The 14,816-nt window shown below is 37.4% G+C and overlaps 1 protein-coding gene across 1 annotated transcript in view; it reads right to left on the bottom strand.

Annotated features, from left to right (window-relative positions):
• The window catches only part of AGPS (alkylglycerone phosphate synthase), a 59,329-nt gene that overhangs the window by 29,647 nt on the left and 14,866 nt on the right, over window positions 1-14,816 (bottom strand). Inside the window, exons 3-8 of the mRNA XM_075710028.1 lie at window positions 11,572-11,662; window positions 6,906-7,026; window positions 6,754-6,828; window positions 4,977-5,048; window positions 3,059-3,138; window positions 1,538-1,618 (exon numbers count right to left, since the gene is read on the bottom strand). Coding sequence (XP_075566143.1) covers window positions 1,538-1,618; window positions 3,059-3,138; window positions 4,977-5,048; window positions 6,754-6,828; window positions 6,906-7,026; window positions 11,572-11,662 — 520 coding nt within the window. The remainder of the gene's footprint in view (window positions 1-1,537; window positions 1,619-3,058; window positions 3,139-4,976; window positions 5,049-6,753; window positions 6,829-6,905; window positions 7,027-11,571; window positions 11,663-14,816) is intronic.

The raw sequence follows: 14,816 nt of genomic DNA, 5'->3' as shown, positions 1-14,816 counted from the left end.
GCTTCCTCTTTGCACAGTCCAAATGTGTATCTGCACTCTACCTGTACTTCAGTTGAAGTCTGCATTGGCATTAACTATAGTATTAAGTCACAGTTATGCTCAGATTGTACTACACAAAACAAGCACAGCTTGGAGTCCTAACTTTAAATCACATCCCATTTGCTAGTAATATTGGAATTCCAGTATAAGCAACAAGAGTTTTTAAAATATATATACACACACACTGTAAGTAGATTATCTGATTTTGTATTCTTTGCACATTGAAGGAATTGCACAGAAGTTCTCACATGCTCAGAGTCACTCCATATATTAAAACCTTTGTACAAATACTAGTTTATATTCAATATTGAACAAATTGACAAGTACTCTTTTCATAGTCAAAAACCTGACTGAAAAAGGGGTTTCTGTTCAAAAATATCCAAAAAGAATAACTGCAATGGTAGTATTTCAGCTCATAAGAGCTATAAGCAGCAAGGGAATACTGTCCCTTACTTTAAGTGGAAGGGAAAGTAGTGGCATTTTAAGGAGAGATAGTAGTGAAATATCAAACTACTACCTTAGAAAAATGTCATTTAAATGCAGAGAATATTCTCTTTGCATTTTAATTCCAAGCTTGAAAGAAAGGTTCAAATATTACCTCAAATGACAAAAGGGAAATTAAAAACAGAGGCAGGAAAGGCTATCTTTCTCATCATAAATAGCTCTGTTAATCAAGTATGACAAGTTTTCTTCTAAAAAGTGGTATGGAAAAAAACATTCAAAAACCCCTTCAAATTTCTGCATATTTGTAAAGTGCATTTAGGCACTAAGAAGAGTTTAGTCAACATTTAGCTATCAAACAAGTCAAGTCCTAGAATATTTTTTTTTAAATAAGCAGAACTGCACATCCTGAAGAATAGTAACAAACATCCACAACTTGCTTGATTATAGAGGAGCACTGAGAAAGACCCTGAGAAGGGTGCTGTGGCTCATCTGATAACCTTCATTTCTATTTGACATCTAGTGGCTTTTAACTGCAGTTTATCTAATCTTCCACTGGACTCTTGTTTTGGGCAACTCTGGAGAAAGAGTCTCCTTTCTGCTATTCTCCTGTGGCTGGCCTTAAGAAGCAGCAACAACAGTAAATCTGTTATATGCTCTAACCTTTCTGAGGAAACTACCTCTGGCCAAAATGACTAAAACATGCATCACAAAATGACAGTTTGAACTTTTTCTGGTAATTGATACCAAGTGTCATGCCTTGCAACCACAAGGGTGTATCTAAGGTCTGAAACAGAAAGCATAGCATTACATCCTATGAATTGTCAACTTATTACTGTAATCACATTTTGTACCTAAAGCTAAAAGGGGAAAATTTTAAAGCGTTCAAATACAGCATTCAATGTGATATGGTTCGTAGCCATGCATATAATGCTTACCATACCAGTCTGCATGAAAACACACAAGAATTAAGCTAGAATTCAATGATTTAGAAAAGGCATGAGGAACATCTAAGCAAAATATGGAGAAATACTAGATGCTTGACAAGCTAAAATACCTGTTTTTCCAGATCTTGTCCAACAATGCCAGCTTCCACACAAGCTGTTAAGTTTTTCTCATCTATCCAGAGAATCCGATTCTGTTGAAAAGCCAATCAAAACTAAGAATCAGTGTTAAAGACTTTTGTTTATTGCCTTCCCTAATGCTATAAGGTCAACATGCTTGGTCATACAGTTTACTATTAACACAGCTGCAGTTATTACAGCAGTGGAAGTTGAGCCCACTCACTCAAACAGCTACACGACAGGTTACAATTTATGAAGTCACCACTATAAGAGAGTAACATACTTACTAGTTTACAGAAACAATGCAGAAAAGCCAGGAAGAATCAAGTTAAAACTCTTACAGAAGTTAAGCAATACAGTGATTTTCACAGTTAACATGACTGAAGGTGCCTGAATCTGACTACCTGGATACTAAGTATACACCAAGTATTTTTTAAACATACTCCACAGGTTAAAAAGACTGCATTCAGTTATTCCAGTTCAGTTCTTGGATTTTGACACAGTAAGCTAGAAGCAAGATATACTACAAGATGTCAGAGTATGTACGTACTTCAGGAATTTAAGATACTTGGAAGCATTATACAATTTTATCTGATGAGACACTCATTGTCCCATCAGTATATTCTACTAAACAGGAAAAGTAGTGAACACTAAGTTACATGGTGCACTAAGCACGATTGTCAATGAGTACAATCCACATGAAGGAGAAACTTAACAAATATGGTTTTAGCTTTGTTTATAGCAAGGATGCCACAGAAGCTTCAGCTTCCTCTACTCATTCTTATTAAGTATGCTTCTGGTGTACTTCTATAATTTTGTGTATTAATATTGTATAGAAGGAGAACAGCTCTAACTTCCCTTTGCCTTGATTTTTTCAAACAACAAATGTGGATATCTTGTAGTCCAACTTAAAAGATGCTTTAAAGCAATTGTCTCCCCTCAACATCTGGGCTAAATAATTATTCAAAGCCAGCTACTTCAGCTCCTTTCAGACACCTTCAGTTTCAACTAAAACTGCTTAATTGATCTAAGATCCTTATGTAAAGCAGTTTTTATACTATATAGACCCTACATGTAAGACAAAGATACCCATTAAGTGTCTATTAAAATAGAAAAGTTTAGCCAATCTTAACCGCTCTGAGACACCCAGGTTTTAACTCTGACAATGCTTCTTTTCACGTAACTTCCTCCTAGCCTTTCATTTAACCTTAGATACAAGTTCTAATATAGAAGAATAGTAGCTTCCTCTGATTTTCACTTGAAGCTGCTATAAGAAAGTTTAAGAGTGATCTTTTTTCTATTAAATACATACAGGTCAATGAAGTAGTACAGGGCTAACATCAGCAAAATATCACTTAAACTGAAGGAGTACCAACTAATCATGCATGGTACAGACTAATACTTACATCCCTACTTTATCTTGCAAAGAAAGAAATGGTATTCTTTAGTGATCACCATTGAAAGTAACTGCAGGATAATTTAAAAAATAAAAATTAAAGAATTGAGAGACATACCATTTGGGACGTATCCAGTGAGACAATTGTTCTTTTTTCTTCTTCAGGACATTCAAGGGCACTAGAGACACTCGTTCCTCCTGCAAATATGGGAGTGACATTGTGATCATAAAATTCTCGGGTAGCTTTTTCTTCACATACCATCCCTCCCTCCCTCCTTTCTGATATTGAACTTAAAGTAGGATCACTGAAGTTAACCATTTGAGGCTAGTGATTAGCCTCAAGGCTGTCTCTTCTCCCAGACTGGGTTTCACAAAATCAAGGCAGCACTGGAGCTGATAATGCTTTAACAGCACTTGATAACAAACCATGAAATTCTGTGACCATCTCAGCTGCTTCTGTGAAGTCCCAAAGAGAGTTTTAAAACAAGGAAGGATAAGAAATAAAGCCATCCAAGAAACAGAGATAGCTATGGTTTCTACATATTCTTTTGAGATCACTATGGAAGCCACTACACTTCTACCTAGACAGCTGGCTTAAGAAGCCTACCTAATACAGGAATGCAATACTTATCTGAAAGCAAGAAAGAAACTGAAAGGGTGTAACTATAAAAAAATGGATAAACTTCTCTGGAGGTTTTTAATGTATCTTTATAGGTTGTCACAGAACAGCCTCCAAGAAGCCTTTGGCTTCTCAAAGACTACAAAAGCCATAGGAAAAGAGCTACTAGGATGCTGAAGAGATCCACAGCAAGCTACCAGAACACCACCAATGGCAAGTACAGAGACAGTGCCAACTAATAGAACACTTTCCAAGAGCAGTAAAGCCCATCACCTTTGCTTCCAATGACAGGAAAGGTGGCATTTTTCTTAAAAACCAACCCCTATAGTAACAACTCCGGAAGTTGACCATCGTTCAGTATAAATAGACTTGGAAAACAAACTAAAGATCTTTCTGTATCATGGTCAGTGAACAAGAGAGTCAACACGCTGCTTTCAGCTACACTAATTTTCTAGTACCTTGTAGCAGTCTTACAGCTCTCCAAATGTATCTGGCAAGGATGAGAGCATTTTAGGGAGAAACCAGCTCCATTAGTTTAGTATTATTGTCTTCAGGTGACATGCTCATCTTCTCAAATAGTAAACGTCCTTCCTACAGGGGCTATACTCCTACAGCATAAGCAAGTACCAAGTAAAACACGCAGATTTATCCCACAATTACCAGTTCTTGACAAAAAGCTTCTCACAGAATGAGCTCATGAAAGCCAGCATCCTGTGTTCCCTGAGCTCTAGGTCAAAACAAGGTACCTCACCACTCAATTTCAGCAGGCTTAGAGGAAAAAGCATCCACAATTAAAAACCTGAAGTTCTTTAAGCTGAGGAGGACACAGAACAATATGGGCCTTTACCTGTACGCTGTACCTGGAACATTTCCTGAAAAACCCTTGCCACAGAAGTCTCTACTATAACTTTCAAAATGAACAATGTCTAAAAGGAAATTAGAATTATTGTTAACGATTTTGCAGTATGGTGTCTGACCACAATCCTCCCTGGACCTACAAGCTTCAACAGTACAACAGAAAACCTAATTTTTACATGCTTGTGGGAACAGAGCACAAGTAATGCATCCAAAACCATGATACCTCTAACACAGATACTTGAATCTCTTGACCTATTCCCTAGAAGACTTCCAAGGCACAGAGGTAGATTTCAGCTTCATATAATCACTCCTCTTGCACATTCAATATTCAAAGTGTTGACATACTTTTAATTACTTCCACTAAATTGAATACAGCAGCTTTTAATACTTCAAGATCATAAAAGACCCCATAAGACCACACTTAATATACTACTAAAAAAAATCTAACTATTGAATTATTGGTACAATATATTACTAAGATCACATATTTAAATTGAATTCAAGTAGAATACATTTTCACTAGTAATGTTAAGCAGATTTGAGATTTCATAACACTTACCACCAAATGGTATTATGCAGAGATTGTGTTTGCAGGCTAATTCCACAATTTTAACTACATCTTCATGGCAAACTAAAAAAGTCCAAACAGTTAAAAAACCATGATTTGTGCTTAGTACTAAATATTACAGTCTGAATAAGCAGCAGCTCCCTTTCTGACACCAGCAAGGAAGACATTTCAAAGAATTAGGCACTAAATACATATCAGAAGTATCACTAAATAAGCTCAGAAGTATCAGAGTTCCAGAGTAAAGTTTAGACCTGAAACAATTTTACATTTGAAGAACTAAACTACAGCCTTAGTCTCCTGCTCTATTCATGGACTGAGATCTCCTGCAAATTCTCAGGACAAGATGGGCTACCAAACAGTTAACAAATAATCTAGGTATCTTAGAGAACAAATCAAGTTTAAAGCTTTTATTGAAAATAGGCTGTCTGATTTATTTTAAGTGAGAAATAAGTCTCTTCTGAAAGCTGAACACATCTTTTTCTTCCTGGCTGACATTCAGTTTCAAAAGTAGAGTTGCTGGTGAAATTTACTTTTTCAGAATGCATTCTGTATCTGGTCAAAGGGGAAAGCAGAAATGCTTATGCACATACAAGGAAAAGGATCAAAAAAAGAGATCAAATACAGTGCATACATGAGTTTCTGCAAACAGCAGAGAATGAGCAGGACTGAATAAACAGGCTTACAAACTCTCACTACTTTGCTCTTACCATACAGAGCAGCTTTAAACAAAGGTAGTCAATCATTTTATTGCAGTTGCTTTGGAGCTGCACAAAATAAAGCTGTGGCAACTGCTGTTCATAGTCACCAGTGCTGTCATGTCAGTACCTGTCCTCTAGTAATGAGATGCATCTTATATTGCCTCTTTTTATGCTTCCCATATGTGATTTTTTTCCCCCTAAATAAAGGAAGCAAAACTGAGCTAAGACTAAGTTCTTACCAGAAATTTAGGGGTTTCTAATGCAGTGCAGCTATCAAAGTATCAGAAAGAGTTATAAAAGGTAAGGAAAGACTTGGATTCATACAGCTGAACAGAAACTGACAGGTACTGAGATCAAATGACTTCTTGGTTAGCTATTGAAGAATGGCACATGGGAAGCAGTTCCTAGCAACCAGTACATGACAAGTAGAAAATTCGTAAGTGTGGAAATAAAGTCCTATCAGTTTAACTATTTGTGTCTTTCTACTAGATAGAAGCAAGCATATTTTCTGCTACCTTTTATCTACAACAGCATTAGTTATTACTCTAAAGTGGGCCTAGCCTGTACTTGGATTGCACTGCTCTTTCTTCAAGTCCTTTGTAAAGTGTTCTGATAGGAGTTACAGGTGTTATACTTTTTTTTATTAGAGTACAGCATGTCATAAAACAAAGTTCTTTAATACAAACATTTCATTACCCTTCCACCATCATATACTCCTTTAAAAAAACCCCAAGATTTAGACTGCCATTTAAACAACTACTCTTGGTGAACATACAAGTTCAAATTACACTGTGGTTACTTAAGTCATGAATTCAGCTGTCCACAGAAACTTCAGCTATGCTTAATAATAAATTTGACTTCCCCACAGAGTGATGGGATTTCACAGGCACAACCTGCAATCCAGATATTAAACAATCATGATTACCATTCATGAGAAAATTCCTGCATTTTCTGTAAAGACAAGTGAAGTCAGTGAACCAAGACACAGCTTCCCCATGACAAGAAACACAGGAATTTAGTAAACAATGGCCTCCCAGATCAGAAGGGAGAGTAAGACAATTAGAGCTTACCAGGCCATACAACTATATCAGGAATTCGCTTAAACATTCCTTCCCTGAGTACAAATATCTCATGTAGGCAGTGACCTGAAACACAAACAATAAGTTAAAGTTCAAACAAGGAAGCACTGAAAGCAACAGTTACCTAAATGAAGTTCTCTTACCATGAGCTCTGAATACCCTATCTTCTGCATCCTGCGAATATGAGATTTCAGTGGCTCTAAGATCCTGAAGAAATTCTTCATTTACAATGGATGGAGGTACATCATTAACATTTAAGGATGCCTACAACACAAGAAAATAAGTTCATTAAAGGCAGGTTCATTCTGCAGCATTTCTGCACAACAGAAATAATAAAATCAGGTTAACACTAACGGATACGTGCACACAACTATTTAAGATAAGAAATACAGAAGTTCTCTTCCTCATCTTCAACCTCTGATCCCACTTGTCCTTCCTGGTACTCGGCTGACTAGATGCACACAGGAAGTTTTATTTCAGTAGCACATTCTTACCCTTTTTCCTCCTGAGAACTTTGGACAAATGCACTAGCTCATGAGCACATACTGAACAAAATACCTTTTTAATGACTTCCCAAGATCCAAGAAAAACAGCTGCCTGAACAGAACTAGAGACTCTCCTGCTGATAAAGGGGTAGAGATTGAAGGTCAAAATTCCATTTTGAATATAAATTCCTCCTCCAGTACAGAGAAATACATACTAAAGCAACTACTCACTCTGCAAATTCCTCTATTTACAGTTCTGTTTCTACCAACCCACTTCCCCTCCTCCTGTCACATACTGGAAGTTAAATCCACCTCAGATCAAAGCCTAATGAAAAGTCCAGAGCAAGGCAAAACTAAGTTTGACTGATCTAACATAACCAGCGTACTTTAAGCAGACCTCACACATCAGAAAGACTTCAGAAAAATCCATGTTTAGTCACTAACATGCAGGTGTTTCCAGAAAGCCTCTAGCCAGAAGTCCTGATCCACACCTTGGGAAAAAAGTTTTCTTTCAAAGAAGCTACACAGGACATTTTTCAACAGGCCTTGAATCAGGGTTCTCTAAGTCCAGGCAGAGAACCCCTGTTTAAGGTTTTCTAACAACCCATCCTTCCAGGTCCTTACAACAGATGTCTTGTATGGTATTCTTGGGGCTTCTCAAAGTACAGACCTAGCCACTTAATTCTCTTTTCTAAGGCCTACTTTAGATATCAGGCACATAAAAATATAGTTCATGTGTTGACTTTTTAAACACACTTAGAGAATGAGGATTCTTTACAGGACCCAGTTCCAAAAAAATAAGATCTTCGTAGGCATTAAGTGTAATGCTTTTAATTGCTTTGAATGTTCCAAAAAACAACATGCTTTTTTCCCCTCCTTAAAAATGAAGCCAATAAATTAATTTATACTTTTCTATGGGTAACCTCTCTAAAGGAATGAGTCTTCTATTATAAATGGTCTCTAATTCAGGAGTTCTTTGATTTGATATAAAGCTTGTCTTATGACCAAAAACTAACTTCTGGAATTCAACTCCTATTTTGAAAGACAATATTGGTCAAAAATCTTATTTCTAGTTATCAAAGTCCCTCAAGTTCAAGCACAGGAGAACTGAAACTTTTTCACTACTCTACCTTTTAGTTTAAATACACTCTTAAAAACTAGGAGTTGCACAAAAATTAGTTAAAACATAGTGCAGTGCTTCCAAACTTCTGTCAAATTTGGCAAGTTAACTGACATCAAATGGCAAATTAACTGACATCACCTTCAACTCAAATAGAAGAACATTCTTGCAATTTTGTTATAAAGCCATCAGGAAAGACTATGGGCTACCAACGATGCCAGAGCGAGCTTGCTTACAGCCTTACCACCAAAAAGTATTTTGTATAAAATGCTCCACATAGTCAAAGAAACTTAGACATTTCTTTGATGAGCCTAAGCCCATGCTTCTTGACAAGTACAAAGAAGAAACAGCAAAACTGAATTAACTTTTCTTTCACCTTCTGAAGTTTCAGTCTTCTACAAAAAAATTATACCCACCCATCCAGGTTTTCTTTCCTGGAATAGTTTTGCTTATCTTTGCTTTCCATAACCTCCAGAACAGCTGATACTTTTTGCCAACATGTGTCTTAAGATAAAAAGCTTAGAGGATAGCACCAGTTACCAAGCTAACAGCAAGGAAAATAGAGATTAATAGTCTCCCATCTGCCACCACAGCAGCAGCCTATTCTGAATGAGTTGAGTCTCAATGCAGTAAGAACTGAAGGGAAGATTTAACCTTCAACAGGAAAGTTTTCAGGTAGTTAAAAGATCCATGGTGATGGAACTTGCCTACCAGTGTCCACGCTACAAGAAATTATGTAAGGTTATGCAGAAATTAAAAGTACTTAAAGGGATATTCAGAAAGCAATATCTGCATGAGATACATTCATGACTGATAGCTAACAACATTTAAAGGTTCAAAGGGATAGCCAAGTGTTTGTTTTAAAGTTTCCATATGGGACACATGACCTAATGAAAATATAGTGTTAACAATTATTTGACTTCTGGAAGAGGATACATGCTGTTCTGACTTGTTTTAAGGATAGTATTATACTTCTTGAAATAAGGTGTCAGACATCTGAGAAAAAAAGCTTTTCCCCTCCAACATATTCACTTTGTCACCTACAAACACAGAAGTTGAGATTAAGTGTTGCTTAGGTGAGAGGTACACCACTACTGAGAGATCATGATGTTAGGTGCCAGTCACAACACACACAAAGGAAGTCAGGTCTTGAATTGCTGCTCTTAGCTCTTACTATTCTGCTATTAATGCACATTCACACAGTGCTGTTTGCTAACCCAAAGAGCAGAGCTCTGACAGAAACTTGGGATAAGAAACAAACAAGTACGTAGCAAAGAAAGGTCTTTAAACCACTTTTTAAAAAAAAAAAATCCCTGCTAGCTATGCTTACATTTTCTATTTTAAACTTCGGTTTCTTCATGGATTTCAGTAGACAGAACTATTTCTTATCATTTCAAGTTGAACACCAAGCGCTTGAAGACCTTTGTTCTCCGTAACAGGGACACAGACTACTTAAAGCTATAACAATTCCTTGCAGATAGTTTTAAGTATCTTTATTTTTATCCCTTTTCCACAGGTATTTTAATCCTTTAGTTTTCATCTTCAAGATTGAAAAGTTAACATTCATCCATCTAAATTGCAAACACAATGCCAAACAAAAATACACCTTTATTCTTATGGGACTGAAATATTTTAAGATTTGTGCACTGAAAGGCTAGACAGGAAGACTTATGTGAAATAGGTCTCAAGTGCTGTCTGTGGTAAGTCTAGTCTGAAAGAAAAAAATGTCATCAGACCTTGAGCATCAGAAGCACGTACATTTGCTGCTGTTAATTATAACAGAAAAATTGTATGCAACAGGGAACCTTCCAGTCTTATAGACTAGAGGCAGGAAGAGATGAGATAGAAAGACAAATGGACCAAGAGATTCCTCTCCTACTGTTGTTCCTATACTCAAGTTCCCTTATGCTCTGATGATAGTAGAAGGTGAAAAACCAATATAGCATGATAAGCTGAAATATAAACTAGGAACCACGCAGAGACATGAAAATGGGGGACCTGCAGTAGTAGTTGAGAATAGCTATGAGAAGTCTAGATACATACTGCAGACTCCAGAGTCCTATTCTGCGTCCAGGTAGCCAGCCTGTTTCAGATTGTAACAAGAACATCAGAAACAGAGGGGCACAACATAACAGGGAAAGCATTCAACATTGCTGGCAGATATCCTGAAGAGCTGTTTTACAAGACATGTTGTAGAATCAAGATACTACTCAAGAGCCTGTCCTTGTCCTCCAAGTCTTTGTTCTATATTTTTTCCACATACAGAAAGGGAACAACATCTCTCAGGACCTCTGGTCACAGCAAATTAAAGCAGCTGCCAATTAAGACCAATCCTGGTCAAGGTAAACACATCAAGATGATTTTTTTCAAAATAAGATGGAGATCCTGTGAGTCATAGCAGATGAAAGAATATCTTGATTAACAGAAGACTGAAGAAATGTTCAAGTTTTCAGGCTCTGTGAGATTACCTACTTCAGAGAAAATGCAATCTTGAACTCCCTCAAGAAATGGGTAACTGTTACCCAAAGCAGGCTTGCTATAGTCATTGTACAAGCACTGCCTGCTTCCAACACTGCTCAAACAGCTATCTAGTCAGGAACCTGCAGCCTCAAAGGAATTCTTAGAAGGGAGTCACATCTCCTGACTCTGACATGAGTTACTCTTCTTGAAAAGCAAAACACAAAACCCAGAACATCCCAAATGTGTTGGTTTTCTGAAAACATTCAGTTGAATCTTGAGTATTCTGGTAGCCAGTTTTTAGCACCCAGGCATGTAAAAATAAAAATACTGTCAAATAAGAACTTGAATATCATTAAATACACTGAAAACACAGCACGATTTAACTTCGCTGTATCTTCTGTTTTTGTTATCATGAACACCATTGAAGCTGCATAAACAATTCCCTCTAGGCTAACAGTTTCTACAACCTTGAAAAGCAACCTATGAACACGGACAAAAAACCTCCCTGTGTTAGAGACTTTCATTTCAATAAAAGTACTACCAGTTAACCTGGAACCACAAGTCATGCTAAGTCATTGAACATTTCGTGTAGAACATTTTTTTCAAAAACTGAGATATTAATACACTATATTTAAATCATGTGCAAGGTGACCTTCAGGACAACAGCTGAATCATCTTTAACAATGTGGTCTTGATTATCACCAAGACTAACATTCAGAGGAACTGGTTCAGCTATTTACTTACTCTAGAGGTAGTTTTGTGCTCCAGACTTGCTCCAAAGGTTTTTTCTATCCATTCCTTAAAAGTTGGTAATACCATACCACCTAATCTGTACCTGAAAAGTCAACATTACATAGGGTCATTTTAAATTAAAGACTGTATGTCAGATATACTTCTTTTGATTCTATGTATGCACAAATAGTTAAGTTTTAAATCAAATTCTTTACCTACAAGCCTGCAAAGCTTCTGCCATTTAGTTTCCATGCAACTGCACATTTCATTGTATTTAACTGTTCTGTACTTCACACAAAGTCAAATCATGTTTTCTTTCATGATCTCTGGGAATTGTGGCATTAGGCTTTTCAGATATCCCACTCCCATCTTTACTTTCAAGAAAGGTCACTCCCTTTCAGCAGTGCAGAAAGCAGTGTCACAGTTTACATGCCAGTTACAGGTAGAGGCCACATGTCTATGGACACACTGCAATGTAAACAACAGCAGTCTCAGACACACAAACCCAGCTCAGTACACCTTACATGTTTTGAAGAAAAACAGTGTTAAAGATTCTTCCCTCATCATCAGAATGCATCAGAATCCATCAAGCAACGTGAATTTATTTCTATCACAAACTCTTTGGCAAGAGCCTAGCCATGTGACAGATGAAGACTCACAGACAAGGAACAGAGGAGGTGTTTGTGAACATGTATACCACATGTGAAAACAAACAGGGCTGGGGACACACTTAAACAGGTAAAAACTATTGCTATTAATTGTATACATATACACACCTTGTGCATGTTTATGTATGCACAAACATTCTCTGAGAAGAGAAAAAGGACCTTTCTTTGGTTTTAAGAGCTTTCATCAGCTGAGAATCCTTACTACAGTTTGCACCTGAGTCACTGCATTATGCATCATGGGTCTTCCTTCTAAGATTATTCAATCACTGTTAATCCAGTTATGACCCTGTCCTTCACAGCTGTTGCAACCAACTCCACCACTAAGTCACCTATTACACAGAAAGATCAATTCCTTTTGTTTCCTCATGTCAACTACCTCCCAGTTCTCCTATTGCCAAAAATCCTACTCTAGGAATACAGATAAAAGGCTACAACCATATCTCAAGCTAGACTCTTCAGCTTGAAAGACAGCATTCATTCATATTTCCTGTGACAGCTGTTGTTGTATCATTATACCAATATGAAACAGTTAAGTGAATTCTATGAAAAAGAGAGTGCAATAAGCAATGAAAGTTTAATGCATTTGCATCAGGAGTTTGCAACAAAGGTACAGAGAGACTCAAGTCAGCTTGGTGTGTTTTCTTCTCCAGGCATACTTTTTGGTATTGCTAACTTATTACTATAGCTAGCTTGCAAAGGTAACCTTAATCACATATTCAAAGGACAAACTAAACCTATCAGAAAACCAACAACTTTTAAGTCAAGACACAGAAGTCACAGCATAGAGGAAGTTAGTGAGTTCACTGCACAGAATGCAACACACAAGTGTTCAGGAAGCAAGCTCTGTATGTATGTTGATGGTCCAAGAAACGCCCCCAAAAGACCTCCTCCCCTCACACACACCCCAAAAAACAGGTTTACTTGCTAGTCTGAGCAACTATCATCTATCCCTGGTGAGATGATAGAGTCTATAATAAAAAGATCATTTGACACATGGAAAAGTATGGTTTGTTGGGAAAGTCAACTTGGCTTTCATAAAGGGAAATCCTGCTTCACTAACCCTTAGCGTTCTATCAGGACATGAAAACATGAATAAAGGTGATACAACAAACATTAAATTCCACACTCCTTTATACCTCCACAGGTGTTCATCCCAAAAGCTATTTAAGAAGATATATTGCTACAGTAGTGAAGGAAAGGTTCTTCTACATGCTGAATGATAAGATAAGGTTAAGATAAGAAGCAAAGGGCAGGGTTTATTGATCACTGTCCAAAATGGACTCGGGAGTGCAGCTTGCCACACACTGGTACTGGGACTAGTTTTACATAATGTCTTCATCAGTGGACTCTCCAGCCAGGTGAACAATACTAAGCTCTTTTGGGTAGAAAATACTACACTGATAGGAAGGAACTCAGGACCTTAAAAAAACCTGAGCAGACAAAGAAAGATGGAAGATAAGATGTAGATAACTTGCAAGAGCAAAAAAAAAAGCATTACTTGCATATTTTGCAGAATCTGACTGGCAGTCAGTATAGGAAAAATCACGGCATCTTCACTGACAACATACAACAACAGCCAACAGTGTTATGCATCAACCAGGCACGTGTAAGACGGACAGTTCATATTTCTGCTGCTCTGTAGAACCCTGGTGTATCCACACCTTGAGTGCTGCATACAGTCCCTGTATCTCAAAAAAGATGTAGTAGAGCTAGAGAGCGTTCAGAGAATGGCAACTGCTAAGACCAAGGGGCGTTACAAGCAAAGACTAAAGGGCCCAGGACTCCTCAGCATGGAGTGGAAGAGAGAATATGATTGAGTCTTACATAATCAACGAAGTAGTAGGTAGGTTGAAGAACTATCATTCACCTAATTCTGCAACACAGTAAGGGATACTTGATTTAAAACCCAAGTACTTTACACAACAGCAACCTGGGACTTGCTGCCAAAGGATGCTGTAGAGGCAGACAGTATCAGCAGAATTGAAAACTATTAGACAAATTTACCGGCAACAGATCTGTAAGCAGATACTAAAAGGACAAGGCATCTACAATATCTTTGCAGATGCCTATTCTCCTATTTTCACTTCAAACGCTCTCCTTTTGCCACTGTGACAAACTATTCTATAGAAACTACACTGGTGTGGTCAAACAGGGCATTTCTAATATTCTCTATCTGTTAGAGAGAGAGAGAATGCAGATGGGGGGAAAAGTGCCATTCTCCCCCCATTCTAGAACAGTGACTGGTACTCATCAGTCAAACAGCAGCCTCAGTGCTTCCTCCTGAAAAAAAAACAAGTCCAGCTCTTTACATTTTTTTTCCTTCAAAGGACACTGCCTAAGTTTGCTATGCAGTATAACCTACCCCCAGATAAACTAAAGATATCAGATGAAAGAGCGTCAAAGTGACAAGTCACAATCCTGGCAAGAGGAGAGAGACCACCAAGATCTCCCTAAATATTATATAGTGAACTCAAGTGCCTAAGACAAGGCATTTTAATCTGGGCCTGAAAATTAAGAAATTAAGGATTAAAGTGCTCAACATCCAAATTAGGTTTTTGCAGCTTTGACTCAAATTAGCTCATGGTAGTT

This window comes from Pelecanus crispus, chromosome 5, assembly GCF_030463565.1.
Source record: "Pelecanus crispus isolate bPelCri1 chromosome 5, bPelCri1.pri, whole genome shotgun sequence".
Taxonomy (NCBI): domain Eukaryota; kingdom Metazoa; phylum Chordata; class Aves; order Pelecaniformes; family Pelecanidae; genus Pelecanus; species Pelecanus crispus.
This window is presented reverse-complemented; position numbering and strand designations above follow the sequence as displayed.